Genomic DNA, 24455 nt, shown 5'->3' with positions numbered 1-24455 from the left:
CATCATCCATTTCAGAAGGTGCTACATCATGAAGCACAGAGATTCTACTGAGCACCTCCTCTTTGAAAAGGCCTCACTGTTTATCCAAATACTTCAAACAAGATGTTAGCTAAAAGACAGATTACACTGCTAATCTTTTTTGTTTTGATGATTTTATGGACAGGAGAGCGTTATGAAACATAAAATATCGCTGCCTACTGACCTCCTTGATGGTACTTGATATGAGCCTAAAATAAGAAATATGTTAATATGCTAGTAACAATGCATACTGTATTTTATTCATCCTATTTTATTCCTTCATCATTAATTTAAGTACATTTTAGCAACTCATTTCACCTCCACACCCTGTGTTTGCTTTATTATTAAGAACATATAATCCTGCAGTTACATTTAACGTAAATCGTGAGCTGAGAAAATGTCCCATTATGAAAATAATTTTTTGGCTTTCTAGGCAAAGGCATAAGCAAGACACCTGACAGAGTTGCGTCCGACAAATAATCTAGCCGTTCAAGAGACACTAAACATATTGGGGGAGCCCAAACAGACTCACACATTGGATTTAAGTGGAACTGTAAATCTAAAGCCATTTTGGCTTCTTTAAGAGCACATAGGAAAGTAAATCAAGCAGCATTTGATAATGAAATGAACTATCTGAAATGGAATGATATAATTAGTTCTGAAGATCACGAGATTTGCTGAAATGAACTCTTTTAGGGCATTTTAGGGTAAGGTCCAAAACATTTTTAAAAGAAAACATAATCGACCTTGGATAAACAAAAGCAGAGTAGAAATTCACCACTGAAAACAGCAATTAAATCTAAAAGGGACACAGACATGTTCGTTTTTTAAAGGCCTAAAGAACAAGGTTATTCAGAGACTGAGATAAGATAGGTGTGTCTCAAGGTTCTGACTTGGGCCCCTATTATTTAGTTATCATTTAAATGATCATCTACATGTGTGTCATGGGATAGATGGTAAATATTACAATGTTTTATGCAAAAACAGCTGAGCTATCTGCTAGGAAGTTGATGGTTGCTATGAAAAGGATCACAGAGTGGCTTGACCAGTCATGTCTACCATACAAAAAACAAAAGTGCCCATTAGTGGTGATCACCATGTTGGATATGGTGTCGGAGTAACTTTTGGTCAACCTACCTAGTAACAGGCAAAGAGCTGAAGCTGAGGCAGGCCTTATGCCTCCTGACAAAGAGCTACAACGAGCCCTCCCACCAGTCAGATCAGCCAAGCTCCTTATTGTAAATAACTCTTGTCCTTTATCAAATTTAAAAAGATGATTTATTTAAAAAGTCACCCCCATACAGTGTGTGCTGATCAAGAAATAAGCAATTCAGATCATAATCATGTTTCATTATTAGGCAGCAAACATGTCAATTTCTGCTTTTTGAATAGGTGTGTATGTGACTCTGGAGCTATTGCAGACACTCGAGGAACTGCAGTTCTTTGCACTTCCACACTGACTTCGTTTTTTAACACTGGAGGTTGCCTCTTGGTGTTCACTGGAATGAGTCCCAGAACCAGAGCCAAACCAACCGGGCTAAGAAACAACATAAAACACAGCCGGAAGGAGATCAAACTTAGCCTGTAATAGGTCTACAGATATTATTAGTGTTGATTTACAGTTCTTGTAATGTATTTGTCAAAGTGTTCTACACCACTTACTTTTCATTGGCTGCATGTTTCCAAGAATGTATTTGTTTTGGTTCTTACCATGTGTTTTAGAAAGTTCATTAAATTTACAGCTTCAGCATTTTCTTCTAATATAAAACATTTCAGTACCATGTTTTCCCTGGTTATAAGGGAAAACATTTATTTCTGCCTGATCAAAATAAAGTTTGCTATCTGGTTAAGCTAGCAGTTAAGCTTATTTAGCATTAGCAACAAAGAGAAAATAATGTTTTTCATTCAGCCTGACTAACAAAGGTGAGATATACATGTTTTCAAAAAATCATACCATTTGGAATTGATTTTCGAAATGTGACGAACATTTTTCAAAAATGAGCAAGTATCTTGCTGAAATACATACGAAATATTACAGTCCAGAATATTCTCAGAGAGCTCCTAAAACCAAATCCTAGCAAGGAATTTCACAACTTTCTCTGAGCAACTCTGAGTAAAAAGAGAGGGGTCTCAGTGAGGGGACGTGGTTGACCCCATTGCTAGGTATGACTGCAGCTGTGATTGGTTGATACAGAAAGTGGGGTAAAAAGAACAAAAATACTCTTTAAGTGATAATGAGCTAAGAATGACATTGAAAACAGGCTGCTTAATCATAGAATCTAGTCAGACACCATGAACACTTTTTTATGTAATGAACAACTCTGTTGAATAAAATGTAAGCCACACTTCAAAAGTATATAGATTACAAAATGTTTGAAAACACATGTACACTTATGCAGTTGCCTCTCCACACATCAACAAGTTTAGAGCCTTTAATGAGTGATTAGATGCTCCTGTGAAGTAAACCACATTTAGAGGGACTCAGCATGCATGCCTCATTTTGTGTTGAAGAAAGTCCAAAATGGACTGAAATGTCTGCATAAATAATATTTGTCTTTTCAATAAGAAATTTCCCATCTGCACTCCTTTTGTAAGTTATGTGTGAGTCCTTCCTTATATGTATTAGTTTATGTTCACTTAAAATGATGGTCACTGTGGTACTATATTAATATGAGGCTGTGACAGGGCTGTAATGGTTTGTGTGATCCCTCTCTCTCTCTTCTCCTCAGTTTGAGAAACTCTTAAAGCTTAATAAAAGTCTGCCTCACTTCTCTTAACAGTTTCTCATATTAGGAGCTCTCGTAATGGCTAAGATGCTTTGTGAACAACTTTTATCTTAACAAAGATCTAGTCTTCAATTTAAGGGAAAATTCTTAAAAAATGTTCTGATTCTGAGAATCAGAAGTTTGTCACTGCACTAAATGGTTTTTATAAAATAATGAAAATAAAATATTTTAACAGTGATTTGAACAGGTGTCACATGTGTATCGTAATTAGGTGTTTTCCTGTTACAGAACTAAAATTTAAACTATATATCAATAAAGAAAAGGCACACATTGGCATATACAAAATAACAGAATGCAACAAATTACAACTGCTCCTCAGATCAGATCCGAAGTTGATTTAGTTATTGTCCTTTACTTAACACCCAGCTTGAGATCTATAAAAAAAAGAGTTAACCCATAACACTTAGAATGAACATTCAGTGGGGATTTCCACTGTATCACTGTGGACTGCTCCTGCTAGCCTAAACAAACAGAGTAACCACTGCAGGCACCTGTCACATGTGGAAATCCTCCATCCTGTGACTCATTCCATTTCACACAATAGCTAACCTGTAATTTACCCCCAGCACTTAACAAGACCATCACTGTAACTTGAGCAGATGTGAAGAATTGGCCGCTGTTTTCTTTGGCCAAGTTCACTGGAGCTGAATGGAACGGACAGCTTCCCTTTTCACTGGATGAGAGGCTTGTTTCCTTCAGCTCTGAAGCCTGGGACTGCATCCTGGCTGCAGCCGGTGCAGAAACAGAAGATTGAATTTCAGAAGCACCTCACTTCTTTAGGTTTTTGCATGGTACAACCTGGGGCAGATCATTTTGTTAGTGCAAAGAGCAGAGGGTCTTTACCCTGACCTGCAGAGCCTCAGTTAGGCTACAGAGGGCTCTCTTACCGATGTCATATTTGTTACAATGGGGTCATCTGGTGGTCACAAGGAGAACATCATTCTTGAGCGTCAAAGCTTTTAAAAGACATAAATATGAATACATTCAGCAAACAAGATACCAAACCATTATATTTATTTGAGAGACTTGTTGTGGTGGAACAACTCAAGTATCTTAGTGTAGTCTTCAACTCAATTCTTACAGTTAAGAAACACATTCAGGGATTGTGACAACTATTCAACCTTAAAAAAAACTCATGAGTCAGTACCTTGTTAGTATCTGCCTGTTCCAGCATTTTTATATTGATGTGTATTGCTGATGCCTGATTAATGTGCAGTGTCCTAATTCAATAAATTCTATAAATACATAAAATAAATGAACTGGGTTGTATATTTTGTTTATCACTAATTTAATTTGAATGTTGTTATCTTGTTTCAGTCCAAACAACCCCTTTGCACCTTTTGGTATGAAAAATCCTTCAAGACAGCACACTTTATTATAGTAAATACTATGTAATGTGTGAATAATTGCGCTTTATGAAATTGCCCTTAATTTGATTAAATATCAGCATATGCCATAACTAAACACAATGTATATGCATGTATCATTTGAGTTTTTCTTATTGAAATATCCAAACACACATGCCTGCCTAAACTCTCTCTTATATGGACTTTTTGAAACATTTTCAAATCACATTTTCAAATATCAAATGAGACGGTTTCAAATTATGCTGTTTGTTTGAACATTTTCTGATAGTTAACATTTGATGTGAAAAAGCATAACTATAATTGGATCACTTATCATTTATGTTCCATGCATTCATGAAAGCCTTGGAAAACATGTATCAAACCACTGCCATAGTGAAGCAGCCAGTCAAAGGTGTGAGTCCCTGCATCCTCTGTCCAGTCAAGAATATGTAAAATATTATCTAGAATAATTACAGAGTTTTAAGAGAATTCAACCCCCCAGCCCACACCCTCAGATACACATTTCTCAGACTCCCATACTAAACCCTCCCAGCTCCTGCCCCTCACCTGTCAGTCATTCCTGGGACCCTGGTGTTCAGGGGACCACAGGCCTGTCAGACCTCCAGCAGCCCCTCAAAGAAAATATCCTTCCTCCCGTCATTGCCCACCCTATCTCACCCCCCATCCCTCTCGGGCCCGCCAAACAAAAATAAAGTCACATTGAAGAGAGAGTGGCCGGGGCTCCTGCTTTGCAGATCAGTCAGTGGATACCTGATTGTCACTCACGGGTTGGGCCCTTAATCCTATTGTTTCTGCGACAGGATTACTCTCTGTGGTCCCTCTCTCCCTGTGGCAGCGCGCGGGAGAAAGGCCAGATTAAAGGGATTAGCATGTATCCTCCTGACTTGTCAAACTGGGATGTAAGGAACCATTGACTTTCTTGGGGACCCTGAATGAGGAGAGGCAGAGAGGTGCCTAAAAAAGAGGTCATGAAAGGCAGTGAACAAGCCAAAATTCCTCAAAGGACAATGTGATTTGTTTGCTTTTGTTCCCTAAATCTAGGCTGAAAGGTTCAAAGGACCGACCCTGATGAGAGGAGAACCAAGAGAAAAAGGGAGGAAAGACACTTAACCTGATGTTTGGCAGAATTATTTTGCATCATTCCAATGAAATTCTTGATGATGTAATATGTTTCTATCAGAGATACTCTGATGTATGGAACAAATAAACTTCCTAGCTTGTGCAGGGTTTACAGTCTGTGCCTCTCTCTACTTGAGATGTATCCATTATCACTGCATTTGCAGAGCCTCCTGCATCATCAGTGTTCTTCACCACCCTTATTGAAGAATGTTTTTCATTTATGAAACGCAAAAGCAGACAATAGCAGAGTGAAAAAGTAGGTTCAGGGGCCTAAGAAAGATGAATAAAGTACAGGGAAAGAATTGAAAGATGTAGAGAGAATAAGTCAGCTTAAAAAGAAGGAGGTGGTAGGTGCTCAACAGAGAATAAGATAACTCTTAACCAGAGGTCAGATAGAACTGGGATTTTATGGGCCAATATATCATATTCACCTGGATATTTAAAAAATGTACTGATACTAGAACTTATTTTTACAAAAATATAATGCAGAAATAACACTTTTAGTCATTTAGAAATGTTGCCATCATGTAGATATAGATGATTGATCCACCATGAATTAAAATGTTAACTATAGCTGAAAAAAGTTTCTTGCGCAAGGAAAGCAGCGCTCCAAGTTCCTCCTAATCTGAAATTTAGTATAGCTATTGGCCTTGGGCCTCACAGGTTCAACTCAAAACTCTTTACTCTTTCAGGGCTGTTAAGTCAGGGCAACCTTATTTATAGAACATTTCATGCTCAAAGGCAACTCAATGTGCTTTGCACAGGAAAGACTACACAAATACAAGGCTAAAATATTTAAAATGCAGATAAAATAGGAGTACATACAATTAAGGAGAATAAACTTATTTGTGAAAGAGACATAAAAACAATTAAAAAGCAATTAGATTACATAATAATTATTTGTGAAGTGCAATGATAGCAAATCAAAAATAAAGTTTGAGCTTAAAGTCATTACTCTGGACTGATCAAGGTGACCAAAGTAAAACAGAGTGATTTCTTTTTGGTTGATACATTTTAAACATGTCAGCAATGCATTCTGGGCTTTTACCGTTCAGCTCCTGTAGACTAGTAAACACACTTTAAAAATGTACTGGGAGCCAGAGCAGTGATTTTAAAATGAGTAATGTGCTCTATTGTTTTTGGTCCTGGTCAGATTTCTAGCATCAGCATTTTTAAATGAGCTGCAGCTGTTTAATTGTCTTTTTTGGAGGTCCAGTTAGAAGACCATTACTGTAGTCAATCTTAATTGAAATAAAAGAATGGACCAGCTTCTCTTGGTAAGTTTTGGGACACAATCCCCTAATTCTAGCTATATTTTCGAGATGATTAAAGGTTGTTTTTGAAATTGCTCTGATATGGTAAGATCAAAGTCTATCAGCACACCAAGACTACAGACATGGTCTGTGGTCTTTAAAGCCAAAGATTTGTGCTAATACTGACCCTCTTTTCTTTGTTTCCGTACAAAATGATCTCTGTTTTGTCTTTGTAAGGAAGCTTTGGCTCATCCAGTTATTGATTTGGCATAATGAGTCTATAGGATGCAGTCATTAGGTGAGACAGCCACATATGGGTATCATCTGCATATCAATATTGCTTCTCCACAGGATATGACACAGTGGGAGCATATAGAGATTGAAGAGAAGGGGTCCAAGAATAGATCCCTGGGGGATGCCACATGTCATAGAAACTGTCTTGGATTCATGATTACCAAGAGCAACAAATAAATTACGATCTTCTAAGTAAGACTTGAACCAATTACAGTAAGAACTGTCCCTTTAAATCCAATCCAGTTCTTCAGTCTGTCAATCAGTATTCTATGATCTATGGTGTCAAATGCTGCACTGAGATCCAATAAAACCAAAACTAATACTTTCCCTGAATCAGTATTTATCATTATATAATTTATTACTTTTAGAAGAACCTCTTCAGTGCTGGGTTAGCTCAGAAGCCTGATTGAAACTTGTCGAGATGGCCACTAGAAATCACAAATGTGTTCGTTCATGATTTCTAGTAAGGTTCTGTAATTGTTTAACACAGAGGCATCTAGATTTCTGTTTTTAGGAATGGTTTAATGGCAGCTGTTTTAGGTGCCTTTGGGAAAATGCCTGACAGCAGTGAGATTTTTACAATTTGCTCTATGTCAGTTTGCATTAAAAAAAAGTTTTCAAGACATCTGACGGTCAACATGTAGTTGACTTGAGATGCCAAACTGTTTTTCCGAGTTCTTGAGTCAATGGTAATAAAGTGTGACATAGTATAAGTATTATAGTAATATGTATTTATTTTCACAATAAGAAAAAAAACACATCACAAACAAACAAAATATTAAACAAATAACAAAATAGACAATATTCAGTGCATGATGAGGCAGAAACCTCTAGCCTCCATCTAAATAATGTCAAAATATCACCAAATTTAAAAACAACAAAACATAAATAAGATGATGTCTCTGTGTGTGTGTGTGTGTGTGTGTGTGTGTGTGTGTGTGTGTGTGTGTGTGTGTGTGATATGTGAGTAAGGAGACAACTGGTGGTGACGAGATGACCCTTGAATAATACCAAGAGATTTGTTCATTTTTCTGCTAACCCAGTCAATATGTTCTCTCCAACTCAAATTCTTATCAACAGAAACTCCAATACGTTATTTTGGTTGTTTTATCATTGAACTGGGTGCTGTTAATGGACAATATAAGGATTTAATTTTTTTCACAAAAAAGAGAGCAAATTTGTTACATTTCTCTACTGGAAGGAGTTCTGGGGCTATCTGTTGAGGAGTGTTTATCAGCTTGTCAACTATAGCAAAAGAGTGTGACTATTGTTGATGTTCTTGTTAATCAAATCAGAAAAATGTTTCTGTCTAGCTCTGCGTAACTCATTGTTAAAACGACACATGCTTTGTTTAAAAAGGTCATAGTGGATTTGGAGTTTAGTTCTTCTCCACCTACGCTCAGCTTTCCTTCGTTCTCTTTTTAGAGTTTTAACCAGGTACAGGCAACCCTGACCTCCACACACTCTAGACCAGGGGTGTCCAAAGTGCGGCCCGAGGGCCATTTGCGGCCCTTGAGGGGATTTTTTGCGGCCCGTGACTTCAAATGAAGAATCAGAAGATTTTGGCCCGAGGCCTCGATTAAGTTTGGCCCATTATCTTCTTCTTTTTCATGTTAACAAGGGCTGAACAATATTCCTAAAATAGAAAATGTTCAGTAACATGTATGTTGTTGTTTTTTAATCTACAGCTTTTACTATTTTCCACATTTTTTTGTAAACTATGAAAAAAAACGTATGCAAAGTTTTTGCAAACAAGCGGACTGTTGTTTAACCATTTAATGACCTGAGCTGAATGCAGAAAGCTTTTCCAAAAACATGAACCACGTTAAAGGCTTGATTCTGAGAAAAAAAACAAATAAAGTAGAACGAAAAAATCAAAATATTTGATTTCCTTTCATTAAAGGGTTTCTTTAGCGAGCCTTTTGATTCTGATCTACAAAGCTTTACTATTTTTTCAACTATATTTAAAAAAAAAAAACCTGTGGCCCGCGAGCGATTCTAACACGACAATTTTGGCCTGCAAAGAAAAAAAGTTTGGACACCACTGCTCTAGACTAATACAGAATATCAGAATAGAAACCTATGTTTGAGGTTTTTGTTTCATATAACAGAAAACAACAGAGCAGACTGGACTGGAGTCAGCTAACACAAAACTTTCCCCAAGATCTCAGACAGAATATTTATAAATGTAGGCTTTATGTACACTATGTATGTGCAAGGGGGAGCAATCACTAGCAATAAGAGAGATACGAGAAAACAAGAGAGCATTCAGGTTTCTCTGTAAAGCAAAGCAGACAAAATGGCAGAAGCAATGCTCAAAATACTTTTAGAAGGGGATTTGTGCACTCTTAATTGTATGCTCCATTTTGTTATTTGTGATTGAATTGCCAAAAGACTGACCTATCTATGCTTTTGTGCTTTTCTATCTTATCTTGCAGCCTATTCTTATAACATGCAAAAACAAAAAAAAAGAGGCCATTGATGATCTCACACATTTAGGGACACCTGAGTTGACCAGAGACTGTTTAAAGGCTTGAAAATTGTGTTTTAAATTAATGTATTAGAGCGAAAAAATATATATCCATAGGGGGGCAGTAATGACGCGTAAGGATGCCAAATACAGGAGCCTCGAAGAAGAAGAAGAAGAAGAAGAAAAATAAGAAGAGGACGGTGAGTAGTGTTGTTGTGTTGCCTCTCTGTCGACAGTTTTTAAAACGACTATTGTCATACACGTTGTATCTACTAATGCAAGGTGTATCTCAAGTGTTCAATAAGCCTCATGGGCAAACTGAATAGTTCTATTTGTTAGTTGGGTAATTCAACACAAAGCTGGTTCAGCTGTACTCCTACCTGTAATGGTTAATTTTATACTTTCACCGAGCAGGGTAACTTTAGCAAAGCTTTAATGTTTAGAAGAAGAATAGACGCAGACGTTAAACGTGACTCTGTTTACAAATGTGGCTTCTTGTAATAAATCCCTTTAATACGACACCGAGCTGATTGTACTTTTATTATGTTAACACACTCCTAAAGAGTTTACAGTAGCCTATATTCCTATGAGTAGCTTATTGTAAGAAATTGCCTGTAGTCTTTTCATTTTTCTTTTGAGGTCAGAGGTCAATCTGTGTTCTTGGTCAATCACTGTTGTGACTGTACAGTATCTATGCCCACAGCTTGTTGTTGTCTTATCTCGTCATGTCACACGCTGTGGTTAGTCTGGACAGAATTCTGTCTCTAGTCTCCAGACTGTGTCTGTATTTAAGGCAGAAATCTGACTTAAGTCGAGTCAGACAAGCTGATTGTATGTGTGGTTCTGGGTCTAACTTTGCTTTCTTCCCAAAAACAGTTTGAAGAGTCAAAAAAGATGACGACTTCCTGGAGTGACCGCTTGCAGAACTATGCTGACATCCCAGCTAACATGGATGGTGTGGCCATGAAGAAGTATCGTCGTGAAGCTCACCATAGGTAAGTCTTCTAACCTGCACCAGTCCTGTTCGTTCACTATGAGATATGTGCACAGCACTAAAGAAGCAGGAGATTTACACACTTAGTAATGCTATAGATGTTCATTTGTTTTTGAGAAACAATGCTCAGGCTTAATCATATTTTATTGGTTAGTCATGAACACATTAATTACTATAAGAAAATAAAAATGCAAGATTGCCCCTTAATTCAGACTATTTTCCAGTGTATCAAAGTCATGACCCCTTGAAAACATTTTCACATAAGAAAGTATTTTTACTGTGGTTTTCATAAAATAAAGTGTTGCTTAATAAATTAAAGGTCAGTTGGTGAAATATGCAAGTTTAGTTCAATAACAAAGCATAGGTATAATTTACCCGAGGTAAACACGTGCAAAGAACATTTTTATTAACAAAGCATTTCTTCCCTTTGATCTCTTTTAATCGATCACTGTAAACAACTTTCCTTGCTCTGTAAAATCAGGAAACATCACTTCACCCCAAAGTCTTTTGAACAGTTTTGATATACTTATTTCAAGTGTTTGGCTCTGTGTTGCCTTGGAAAACCAGCCTTATCTGTCACACAGACGGCGAACATAATTTCACATTTTGTATGTAATTATTCCACCCATTTCAACTCGCTTAAAGTGTTGTCTTATTATTATTTTTGGAACGTTTCTTTGTCTGTTATGTTTAATACTTTTGGATTTTAGCTGTTTAGCATTTATGGGAAAGTTATTTTTGTCGAAAGTGGGGGGGGGGAGGGTGTAAGAGTCGGGTTATGCGAGTTGCCTATCAATGGTCAGAAAAAAAATAACAAGTTAGTATTTTAGTATTAATAGGGGGTTAAGGCACCTATGAGTGACTGGATGTTTTTGGACCCTAGATTGTAATCTCAAAGCTAATTTATTTGTGTTTATCAAAACATTTCTGCTGACTACTGTAATTTAGCTTGCGCTTCACCTGGCAAAACACTTTCCCCCCCAAGTTTATCCGACAGTAACAAGAATAGGGAACTCTGACAAAACTGTTTGATCAAATGTGCCCTAGCCCTTCAATGAAATGCAAGAATGATACGAATTTTACTTCAATACTAGTTTGTACCTATCTCAGCATTTTCACCACAGTGACCACGGTGGTAACAACTATCTAGTAGTGAAAGCTGATGTCAGATATCTGGTCAAATTCCTAATCATGTTAACCTTTTAGTTTTTTGTTACAAAGCTCTGGTTCAGCTCTGTGTGTACTACAATACTGTCATTTTGTTTTGTTTTCTTGTACAGCTCACATTTATCATTGACTTTTACCAAGACTGAAAAATTCTCAGTTTCACTTTAAAAAAATCTGAATTATAAACATGAAAAGACATTTAGATGTAACATTATATACATCTCAAATTGTTAGAGTGCATACATGAAATGTGTCAGATGAAATGACAGTTTTCTTTTGAACTGTTCTGGTTTCTGTGTGTTGTATGTGTAAAACTTTGATAGAGATGGCAGGTAATTAAGGTAGGTTTTATTACTGTTAGGATAGAACAGGGTCCTAAGCTGCAATAGAATATCTTCTTTACTGACCAAAACAATACAGTAGAGCAATGCAGCAACCATGAGTTCAGTGGTAATACGACATTTATTCTCTATTACAAAGCTTGCCAAAGGATCTGGCTCAAAACCATCCTGCAATGAGGTATGACATCCTTTCGTTGTTGAAACAAACTGACTACTGACTCAATGAGTCTTCAGTTTGATGTCCATGTGAATTGATTCTTCATCCAACTCTCATGGACTCTAATTGTGAGTTGGGTTTCTCCCTGTTGGGACAGTAGGTGGTTGTCATTCTTTTTTTAGTGTGAGCTTGGCCTTTTGCATTTCCTTGGTCCTTCATCTTTTCCTTTTAATCATCATGTGTTACAGTCAATCTGATCACCTCTCATCCCATCTGACCAGTGTGCAGTCTCAAGTAGTAGAGTCACAGATTTTATGTTGAAGTTGTATAATCTGTATTCTTCTATATAGGCTGTCAGCAATGTAAGAAAGGGGCCATATCTTCCTGAGTTTACAATATTGTCTTTCATGTTGGAAGAACATATTGTGCACCAGTCTGAGAGTTCCCAGAAAAAGTAATGGAAATAAAAAAACTTTGTTTCCAGATCTGAAAATATATTTACATCTGTTAATCTCAACTATGCCCCCCCCCCCCCACACACACACACAACTGATTTTGCAGCAAAAACCTGCCTTACTGTGGTTTATATTTGTTTAAAATCAAATGAATGAAGATACTCTTTTAGTGCAATGAAGACTCATATGAGTGCTTCTCTAGCAGTTCTGCACAGAGTATTGAGATCATTTACTTACTTAAAGTGCTAATATAAAATCTCCCTGATAAATTAATGATCAGCATTGAAATAATTACTCAGAAAAGTAGTCAGGTATCCAACGTAAAAGTAGTCAATTCAAAACAAAGTATGGTTTGTATAAGATATCATTAGATGTCCCTACATTATTAGTGCTGTGTAGTATCATGAATGTGTTTAAAAAGCAGGATTCTACTGTTGTAGTTTGGTAAAGGTGGAGCTCATTTTGAACTATTTGGTGAAGGACATTTGTCAACATAAACTCCCCATTTTAAGGGGAAACTGTAGGCCATTGTCAGGGCTAGGATGATTTATTATAGAAGCACTGATCACTGTATAAATAACCAGCCAACTGCATGTATGTTGTTGTGATTGTTAAGTTGAATTCAAGTGTCTCATGGGAGTTCCATCAAACACAGCCTGACATGTAGCTTTGGCTAAATCTCTGACCCATTGAATAAAAAAGCAGAAAATTAAAAGCAAGATGTGACTCCTGTGTTATTGATCTACTTGTCACTGTGAACTAGAAGTTTGTGTTAGAAGTCTAATCATTGCTACATTTAATTGAATCTGTCGAGCATCGTTTGATTCCACATTGTTCTCCACTTCCAGAGTTTTTGTCAACCGAAGCCTGGCCATGGAGAAGATCAAATGTTTTGGTTTTGATATGGATTACACTCTGGCAGGTAAGTGTACTTTGAGCGTAGCAGTATCAGCCTTGATAAATACATACAGAGGCCTACACATGACTGCATGTGAACTCTGAGTCAATGACAAAGCCTTCCCTATGTCATAATCTTTAAATCATGATTGAATGTGAAGTGCTTTTTATGTTTGATTTAAAGGTCTATTGTTGACTACACAGAGTAGTTTATACAACCATGAGCCTTCTCCATTTTATATGGCTATAAGTAATAACACAGGTTAGATATTATTATAATCCAGATCGGTGCTTGAGGGATTTCTTTCTTACTGTACTCATTTAATTTTTTATAAAATACCCCTTTATCATAGCAACGATTCTTGATTTGTGATTGCACACATAAGCATGTATCCCCGTCTATTTCTCTAGTGTATAAATCTCCTGAATATGAATCGCTGGGCTTCGACTTGACAGTGGAGCGTCTGGTGTCCATTGGGTATCCGCAAGAGCTGCTCAACTTTGTCTACGATCCGTCCTTCCCCACCAGGCTAGTTCACAAAGCTATACCTTTCTAAAAATCAATGTTAATGATTAATTCATATTTAAACAACGTATCAACAAATTCTCCCTCCCAAGTGTGCTTTCTGTGTCTGACTTTCTGACTTCTCTCCATTGTCCTCAGAGGTCTGGTGTTTGACACAATGTATGGCAACCTGCTCAAAGTAGATACCTATGGGAACATCCTGGTGTGTGTGCACGGATTTAACTTCTTGAGAGGGTGAGATCTACTATTCGCACTGAGCTGTCAAAATAGTGCTTTACATTTTTTTTTAAATAGGGGATTTACAAATTCAGTTAATCCTTTGTCCCTGCTCAGCTACATCCGTCTCTACAGCCTCTTTAGCCATGCAAGTTGCACTGTGATGCTGTTCTTTGAGCTAAAAGCTTACATAAGCTTGCTGACATGCTGATGTGAATTGGGTACTATAAATGAGTATAAATTCCATTTATACTCACTTGGTTGAATATGTAATTGTCAAATTTAAATTGAGGGGGTGCTAAAAGAAAAGGTCTGAGGCAAGATGCCCATTTCTGAACACGCAGTGGGAGCTAATTGACATACAATGCATTTGAAATAATTTACTGTATATGTAGCATAATTCATTCATCATGTTTTCACCTTCTTTATTACTTGTTAGTGTTACCCTCCTGTACTCTCTGTGCACAGGCCTGACATCAGGGAGATGTACCCCAACAAATTTATTCAACGTGGAGACACAGACCGCTTCTACATCCTCAACACACTCTTCAACCTGCCTGGTAACAAACCACATTTTTTAAGAAGTAGTCCATAAGTTTTTATAAATTTTAGAAGGACAGTATTTCTATCTCTATATAAGTATAACAATTGAATTATAAATGTAACAGTGCTAGTTATTAATTTTAATCAGTGTGAATCAGCTTAGCATGATTAACCATTTTCCCACATCAGGCTTCAAGAGTTGATTTTTCATTATAATTGTGATAATTTCACATCCAGACAGAAAAACAAACAAAGAATCAATAGTCACTGCTGCCTTTAACGCTGTCTGTACAGTAGGTGTGAATGTGAGTGTGGCTGGTTGTCTGTCTCTATATGTCAGCCCTGTTATTGACTGGTGAACAGTTCAGGGTGTACCCTGCCTCTCGCCCAATGGCAGCTGGAATCGGCTCTAGCCCTCTGCAACCCCAAACGGGAAAAAAGCAGTATAGATAATGGATGGATGGATCTTAAATATGATTTGGCATTATAGCACAACATTAGATTTGGGTTTTTATTATCTCTGAAACAAGACTCCTAGTATTGCTGATAATATCCAACTGTTTGTGGAGTACCTCATTGATCCGTCCTCGGTCCCCTGCTTTTCCCATTTTAGATATGAAACTAGAACACATAATTCTAATAATCCCACATAATATATATATTTTTTTGGCCAATCAGTAACAGTCCATTAATCATTCTCAGTGCATCCTGTGTTAAATTCAACTTTGCTGTTAAATAATTTCCTTCAACTAAAACAAACCACAAACTAAAGTCATTATCATGGCCCTGAAACCACATGAAATGGTATTACACCACATCTTGGTTCCCTCTCCCAAACTATTACCCGTGGCTGCAGTGGTAAATGTTCTTCATTTCATCAGCCTGTGTAAATAATTGTCATATTTTACACCTGCAATAATGGCCTCATGTGATTGCGTCACCTAGGATGTAAGCATGTTTATACCAGGTCTAAAGAGGGCATCAGTTGGAAAGTATTTTTGAAAGCAGTTGAAGAGAAAAGGTGCTTAGAGTGGATTTCCATATGATTCCACAGTTTTTTCTACATTGCTTTTGATCATATTGAATGTATGCATATCCATGAGCTATAGTCAGTCTTACTGATTCACTCTTATTTCTTGTTCATCAGAAACTTACCTCTTTGCTTGCCTGGTGGATTTTTTCAGTACCTGCTCCAGATACACAAGGTACTGCATACTCACTGTTAGTTCCAAAATAAAGTTTGTTTCTAGAAAGTGAAGCTGGTGAGAATGATAGCCTTCCCAATAACAACTGTGAGTGGTCAAGTTTCAGTGCAATTTCAGTTTCCCATGATGTAGTGGATTGGGGGGACTGGGTGGCATACTGAGTCTTCAGCATATTCCCAAAGTCCATGTTATGAAGAATACAAAGTTAACCAGATCAATCTGCTTTTATAGCTGTGAGACTGGCTTCAAAGACGGTGACCTTTTATTGTCCTACAAGAGCATGTTCCAGGACGTCAGAGACGGCGTAGACTGGGTTCATTTTAAGGTTAACAACTTGACTTTTCCACATTCAATCTGTTTCCAGGCAGATGTTAGCCATTCCCTGCAATGAATTCATTCACATATTTTAATTAAATGTTTCATTTATTTCCTCAGGGGTCCTTAAAAGAAAAAACAGTTGAAAACCTGGAGAAGTATGTGGTTAAAGATGTAAGTAATCTAGCATTATAAGGACTTCAGCTCATGCATTTACACAAAAAAGAAACACCAACGTGGTTCTTTAACTATTAGTCAGAGGGACAAAACTGAAATATTCTAAAGTAGTAAAATAAACACATCGTCTCATTGATTTTGCTATGTATTGTCTGCATTGATGTTTGTTCTGTCTTTTCTCCACAAAGCCGAAGCTTCCTCTCCTGCTCAGTCGCATGAATGAAGTAGCCAAAGTATTTCTGGCCACCAACAGTGATTACAAATACACAGAGGTGGGATGAAAGTTCACATGTTAATGAATGTTTAGAAAAGTCACTGTCCTGTTTTATGTATTTGTTTAATCTATGTAGAAAAAAAAGTATTTAAATACTGACTAATTTAATAACTGAATGTGAGCTGTTTTTTTTAGTTTTATTGTGAAGTAATAATAATGCTCAGTAATGTTAATGAATGATTTAAGTTTAGCTGTGGAACAAGAGTTAGAGCAAGTTGTCCACCAATCAGAAGATTAGTCGTTTAATCCCTGGTTCCTACAATAGCTGTCTTTGGTGTCTGAGTACACTGAGTGTCTGTGTGTGAATATATTACATGGCAAGTTGTTAAAGGTCACATATTATGCAAAATACGCTTAACCATGTTAAATGCTTAACCATGTTAAACAAACATTAACATGTTTAACTAGTCTGTCTACAATCCCCTCAATTATGAGAAAGTCCATCCTCTCCATCTTTTGCCTGCTCCACTTTTCAGAAAATGTGTGCTAAAACAGCCGTGGAGATTTCCCTTTGTGATGTCACAAAGTAACCCCTCCCCCATGTTGGTGACACTCCCACAGCTAGGTGTTTGTGCCGCCCTCTGAGTCTGCCTTCTCACCATAAACAATATGGCATGGAATGAGAAAGCCAGAGTCACCCAGGCCCTTCCAGAGAGGGGCGTGGTCAGACACAGCTCATTTGCATTTAAAGCTACAGACACAGAAACAGCCTGTTCTGAGCACGGCTAAAATAGAGGGGTTTATAGGCATGATCAAATGCAGGATCAGAGTGGATTTTTGGCGAGAAACTTCACAGACATGTTTTGGGGACATCTGAGACTTATTTAAACCCGTTGCCAATGAGTATAGTATGTGACCTTTGACGTGTTTTGAGCCCTTTGTTCTTGATCCTTTTTTTTCTTTTTAAATAATCTCCTTTGTTCTTACAGAAAATTATGACCTACCTGTTTGACTTCTCTCACGGGCCAAAGGTAACAAATAATTCAATAATATTTTGAATGTCAGGATTTCAGTTGATTTGGATTGAAGTCCCTTGTTTAGAAATTGCTGATGGAAGTATTACATGACGGTGCATAATGTTAGTAAATCAGACACAAATAGATTTCCTTTAAGTATATATATTTTTACTTATCTGGTTTTACGATGTAGGACTTTTTAACAAAAGTGGTCAACATTTAAAATAATATGGCAAACTAGTAATCTCTCAGGCCTCTGAAATGAAGCCTTCTAATGACTCTAAATACTAGGCTTACTGTGTTTTTTTTTTACTATTTCAACTAGTTTAAGGTGTCTTTATACTCTCATCTACTACAGACACAGCAGCACATCAAGTGCAGCCCCCAGCTCAGTATGTCAGGGAAGCTTTCTAATCGCTCCACTCAAGAATACTCCTGAAGTTTATAGTTTATAGTTTCATTGTTTCATCATCTTGTCCCTGCCACAATTGCCCCTCAGCTGGCTTCCAAGAAGTTGACTAATAAGAGTTTGAGCCTCAAAGAGACGGGAGACTTGTTTCAGATAGAGGCTAAACTAAGGGGTTGCATAAAGGCCCAGTATGAGTTAAGGAATTGTGATGTGTGAATCATGGAAAGCTACTCTTGTAGAGTCCCAGAATAAAAATATAAACCTGGAAATTAGTATAAGAGGTTATTTATAAAAACCTTTGGCTTCATATATGACATTTTGTGTGTTTATTACAGCCGGGTACTTCCCATCGGCCATGGAAGTCCTACTTTGACCTGATCTTGGTGGACGCCCGCAAACCTGTGTTCTTTGGAGAGGGAACAGTGCTGCGGCAGGTTGACACTGTGAGTACAATAAGACCTTCATGGACAAAACCCTCTACACTGCCATGTTTGTATGTATAATTTTAAATGTAAAATGGTTGGGTCAGCTACATGTTTGCTTGAAACACAAATTTAAAGTTGTACATGTTTATTATGATAATTAAATGACTCAGTCCATTATTTGCTCATTGTTTATTTTTTTCTCCAGACCACAGGTCGGTTAAGGATTGGCACTTACACTGGACCGCTCCAGCATGGTATCGTTTACTCTGGAGGTAAATAAGAAACCTTCTCAAAACTGCATTTTATTTGTCTTTGTTTTTGCTTTGAAACTTAAAATACTGCTATTGTGATGAAGTGATGGTTGCACATTGTATATGATTAAAATTATTTTTCACTTTACTGTAATGTAGCAGGTTGTGATTTGTATAACTGATTTGCTATAATACATGTTCTTAAGGCTGAATCAAGAGGCTGTATACAAATCAAAATGAATAGTGAACATTTTAAAGCTTGTAAAATGCTTACTTTGATGTTAATTAGAATATACCTCCAGTTCTATTTAGTTGAACTAAATCATCATTATCTGACTGATGTTTTTTTTTTTTTTATCTGGTTAGAATGGAACAAAAATATAATTTCTGTTATCAACTTTTTTTGGTCAACGGTTAAAAAAACAGACTTTATTTTGTCTTTAAACCCCTCGTAAAAACTGAAGTGTGGACAGCATTAACACCATGTAATTGAATACTGTGTTCCCATATGTGGCCCTGTACTGTGGTCCATAAAGTTTACTGCAGGCTGTACATGGAGAATGCCAACATCATTCTTCACTGCCCTTTTTCTCAAGAGGTTTTGATGCAGTGGGAAAAAGTCCCCAAACTCACATACTGAGAATGCCATGTTTTCTATTTCATATCTCAGGTTCTTCAGACATTGTGTGTGACTTGCTGGGTGCTAAAGGAAAGGACATCGTCTACATTGGAGACCATATATTTGGTGACATTCTCAAATCCAAAAAGCGTCAGGGCTGGAGGACGTTTCTGGTGATCCCTGAGCTGGCCCAGGAGCTGCATGTGTGGACTGACAAGAGCTGTGAGAATGGACACATGTACACTCATAGACACACGCGACTGCTTAAAAGATATACACAGTGTAGTTTGGAAGTAATTAGATTTAAGAGCTGTTATAATCTCACTTTATCAGAAGTGTTGTAGCATTAACAGCAGCAGCAATAATTCACTGTAATTTTATAGTCTATCAAATGTTCTTATTTGAGGACATGGAGGATACTCCTAGTATAACATGCATGACAAGAGTGACATGGCTTCAGCCTTGTTTTGATTTTTATTGGTCTATAATTAACTAGCTTCAATCGAATGACAAACCCTAATGCCAGTTGTTGTTTTTCAGCCATATTTGAGGAACTTCAGTCTCTGGAGTGTTTCCTGGCAGAGCTCTACAAGTGAGTTCCTCTTTGTAAATGCTGTTTTCTTGTGGTGGTGTTGTTGTTTTTAATCCTTGATACACTTTCTTAGAGATTGTGTAGGGGGAATGATGGAAATAAACATACGATTTATGAGAATTGGTTTAGTCACATCAAAGTTTCAGTAAGCACTCATTGGGGTTAACGCTGTATAATAAATAGCCTGAAAGGCGATGCTACAAGGTCAGAGGTATCCAGTGCTATAGGATTCCCTGAAGGCACTGTGTTTCCCAGTAGTTATATAAAGCCCCTGCAGTTCAAAACATGAAAAATACCAATTCATCTCTTTGCACTAGCTCATTCAAATTGCATTCCATTTGGTGTAATAGACTGTAAAAGATCTACCTTAGGTAAAGAAGTGTCTGTTTATTAAATAAATGTGATCCAGGCTGTCTCTGTTTAATGTCTCTGTTTCAAGACAGAAAAGTGTAGAAATTGGCCGCCTGTTTTATAATTTTGCCTTGAAAGCATCATGTGGCAACTGTATTTATTTGAAATAGACTCGGGATCACTGATCACACGTGTGTGTTTTGTTGTCAGGCATCTGGACAGCAGCAGCAATGAGAGGCCAGACATCAGCTCACTGCAGAGACGGATTAAGGTACAACTCTGTCTCACACAAATGAACTTCCTCCTGTCTTTCAAAATAAAAGGGCTCCACTAATCTATGAAATATTCCGGTCATCCAGTCTGAGATTTTTAATTGTATTTGTGTAAAACTTAAAAGTTTAAAATCACAAGTATTTCCATTAGTCCTACTGTTTCATATCTGACCACCCTGATAAGCGCCTTAAGAGGGTCTCTCAGAGTCACGGGGTGGTCGATTTCTATGAATAGTTAACGTGTATTTATTATAAATTGAAATATTTAAGTAAGTGAGATATAAAGATACTCAGGTTTGTTGTGTGTGGGTTAAATGTTTTCTCTAAGACTGTGGGACTTTTTTCTTGATGTGTGAAGTGTATGTCGTGTACTTTGAGAAATCTGAATCAATGAAATAATAACGTGAATAAATGAAATGTTGTTAAGCGTATCTCTTTGTCCTTTCCAGAAAGTGACCCATGACATGGACATGTGCTACGGCATGATGGGAAGTCTGTTCCGCAGTGGATCCCGACAGACGCTGTTTGCCTCCCAGGTGATGCGCTACGCTGACCTGTATGCCGCCTCCTTCATCAACCTGCTGTACTACCCGTTCAGCTATCTGTTCAGAGCTGCACATGTGCTGGTGAGAGTCACTTCATTCTCTCACTCAGGGCAAACATTATGCAGCAGTCAGTTTTTTATGTATTCTGTACTTATATTGTTTCATCAACGCCACTATTTAAAAAAAACTCCTTCCACAGATGCCTCATGAGTCCACAGTGGAGCATACCCACGTCAACATCATCGACACAGAGTCGCCGCTTGCAACACGAAACCGCCATGACATGGACCTCAAGGAGATCGAGTGCAAACGACACCAGCTCACCCGATCCGTCAGCGAAATCCAACCCCCCCACTTCTTCCCCCAGGCTCCGCAGGAGATCACCCACTGCCATGACGAGGATGATGATGAGGAGGAGGAGGAGGAGGAGGAGGAGGAGGAAGAATAGATGTAGGTTGAAGGATCAGAGGAGGCTGCAGATGAGTCTTCCTCTCACAGTTCATCCTCTTCTCACATTTCAAGTTCATCTTTTTGTTTTAAGTATTAATAATACCTAACATGACTCTCATTGTTACAATTAAAAATACAGGTACACTGTACAACTGTAAAGTTAAAAAGGATTTAAATGATTGGACGGTTAAATTTAACAAGGCATGGAATTGCCACTCGCTGAGTCTTGTTTTGTTTGAATATTTAGTTTTTTCTGGGTTTGTTTGAGGAGGAACATCTCTGCTGCTGTGTGTATCATTCAGGTCATCAGGAGCCAGAGTTCAGTGTGCAATTTATTCATTTGCACTGTAAACATTTCACTGCCCTGCTGCTTAAAAACTAACATTATCCTTAGCTTAGCCTAGCTGATAAACCGCCCTTTAACTGCTAAGCCACATTAGTCAGATATTTTGCCTTTTTTTGGGAACATTCATTTTTTAGGTGTTATTTATTTCCACCTCTAAAGAGTTGTCGCTAACAGAAGAGACGTGAGGATGTAATGAGATACTTCTGCTTAGATATTTTATCAGAAGAAGCAATTCAAGCTGTTTGAAATATCCACACAAATACGTGATGTTGTGAAATGCAGTTTCTTTTACCCACAGTGGCCTCATGCAGAACGCACTGCTGCAACAAGACGAGATGTTTGAGTCATCTCGCCTCAGTTTGAGAAAGCAGCGAGCGCTCATCCCCATTGTTTAGGGTTTTAATGAAGACACCGCACATAAGGGTGGATTCATACTTGAAGAAAACATAACTTTAGTTTTTATATTGAATACAGCTGCTTAAAAATAGGATTTGGCCATGGTTCTACTGTAGATGATAACTTTCAGTTCAGCAGAGTTTACACGGCCTGCTGTGGTGAGCTGAAGTCATCAGGAAGTTGCTTCATCGTATCACATCCTGTTCACTTAAGAAACCAGCTTAGAGTAACATCACCTACTTATCAACCCCGTAAATCCTCTTGCAGTGTTCTAAAATGGGACCACATTTCCCATAAGTCATAGAATTTAAAATATTTTTGTTACCCTGAAGTCATTTTTTGTTGTTTTCTTCGGCTGTAAATGTTTTTAAAGTTACTTCAAGACAAATGTAGGTCTCATAAGCCAGCACAGTGTTCACAAAGAACGGTTACTCTTTGATTCATCTCACTTTGAGTTGTTACAGAGTTTGTTTTGATCATGAATGTCGACTTGTTTTAATCTGAAGAAAGATGCAGGATAATGTATGGAAGCCCATTTCTGCCAGGAATAACAAAGTTAAGAATGATTTCAATAACAACGCGAGGTTAAAATGATCACATTTACATGTCAGTGTTTCGGCTTAGTTAGATTTTAAAACAATGACATGTTTCCTTTTCAGATACATGATGAACACTTAATACAGTTAAATGTAGTCATTTTGTCTTGACTGTATTATCATGAAAATATGAAGCAAGCAAAGATCATTTTGACTCATTTTTTAATGTTTTAATAGATGTTTTTCAAAGTTCATTGATTATTTAAAATCAAACTTTTAGTTTTGTTGATTTTAAATATCCACGAGAATTACCATTATCGCCATTTAAAAGATGGTGAGTTTTTTATTTCTGGCACTAATGGTCTTCTGTACCGCGGTGACCTGCTGCTGTACTGACTGTAGAAACTGATCAGGGCTGTCCCCAGATCTGTCTGCTGTAAACATGCTGTTACTGTAATGTAAGAAGTGCTGTGCTGTCATTGAGTACAGTTGTGGGCCTCGCGCACTAAGGTCACATACTGTTGACATGACTGTTTATTTTACCGCTGACTCGGCTGTTTTTTTTGTCCATTTTTTCTATATTTATGTTACTACCTTGAGTTTAAGGACCTGAACAGGAGGACCTGTTTGCCTCAAATGTTTTATCTGAATTAATCATACAGAACTACATACTGAACCACAGAAGGCTGATCAAGCCTTTTCTTCTGACTGAGTGTGAGATTGTATTGTGTGATCACACAAGAAGTTTGCCATTTGAACTGTTAAAGCTGCCTCATCCTTGGAGTTTGTTTAAATGTCCCTCTGTCAGGGAGAGAGACCTTTGTCCACTCTGTTGCACCTTTGGATTCTTATCTTGTTATTTGAGTATGTGTGTGACTCTGTTGTAGAAACACATGTTACAGAGTGGCCCATGTTTCAGTGCACATATGATTTGTAATGGTTTCATATTCAGATCACTTGAGGGAACTGTTAAGCATGCTGATTTGAATTAGAGTGCTACTGATCGCTTGGAAGTTTGATTAGACTTCGCACGTTTTAAAGTGTTAAATAAAACAAATGAATGTTTTTACTTTTGATCTGCAGTAGTTAATGCATGTGTGTTTTTTTTTCTTTTGCTGTTTAATCTGAAATGTTGCCTTTTTTTGGAATGATGTTGAAAATCAGGGACGCTGCAGTTGAAACGGTTTGGGTTATGGGTTATGTTTGCAATACATTTTCTGATCTGACATCTGTGTGGTTTCTTTCTAGAATACGTTGACATTATTTTATCCTTTTACAATTATTGTAGTGGGTGTCTGCTTTTGATATTTGAGTGTTACCTGGAGTTCCTCCTCCTGCTTTTAATCAGCAGGTGTGTAGCATGTGATCAACTTTCCTAACCTTGTCATTTAAGGAGGGGTATTCTATCAGAAATGAGAATGCACACAGTTATGTTAACATCCACTGCTGCAAAGCATCTAACTACCAAATCCCAGCAGAGGGAGCTGAGGGTTTGAAAAAGTAAAATGCTGTGAGAAATTTACTTTAATAAAGAAAAACGTAATTTCTTCTGTTGAAGTAGAAATGATAACTAATGCATATTTTTTTTTATCTTAAACCAATTGAATTTAAGAACTGACGTACGTCGCTTTGGATAAAAGCGTCTGCTAAATGAATTGTAGAATTGTAAAATTACATTTTGGAGGGATCTAATCAGTGCTGTCCACCAAATTCATCCAAACACCAAATCGGTT

The 24455-nt window shown here is 37.4% G+C and overlaps 1 protein-coding gene across 2 annotated transcripts; it reads left to right on the top strand.

Annotated features, from left to right (window-relative positions):
• Positions 1-9468: 9468 nt before the first annotated feature.
• nt5c2a (5'-nucleotidase, cytosolic IIa) lies at positions 9469-23948 on the top strand. Of its 2 annotated transcripts, XM_020638260.3 has the most exons (19): positions 9469-9507; positions 10184-10302; positions 11949-11987; positions 13270-13343; positions 13730-13847; positions 13983-14078; positions 14529-14620; positions 15751-15808; positions 16040-16133; positions 16244-16297; positions 16489-16572; positions 17504-17545; positions 18275-18382; positions 18570-18636; positions 19286-19456; positions 19775-19826; positions 20388-20448; positions 20899-21075; positions 21194-23948. In XM_020638260.3, exons 2-19 carry the CDS (start codon positions 10202-10204, stop codon positions 21440-21442), a joined length of 1737 nt encoding a protein of 578 aa, XP_020493916.1. In that variant the 5' UTR covers positions 9469-9507; positions 10184-10201; the 3' UTR covers positions 21443-23948. The 2 variants fall into 2 exon arrangements, with proteins under 2 accessions (XP_020493916.1, XP_065815489.1); XM_065959417.1 differs by lacking the exon at positions 11949-11987.
• The last annotated feature ends 507 nt before the right edge of the window (positions 23949-24455 follow it).

This window comes from Labrus bergylta, chromosome 10 (genome assembly GCF_963930695.1).
Source record: "Labrus bergylta chromosome 10, fLabBer1.1, whole genome shotgun sequence".
NCBI classification, from domain to species: Eukaryota; Metazoa; Chordata; class Actinopteri; order Labriformes; family Labridae; genus Labrus; species Labrus bergylta.
This window is presented reverse-complemented; position numbering and strand designations above follow the sequence as displayed.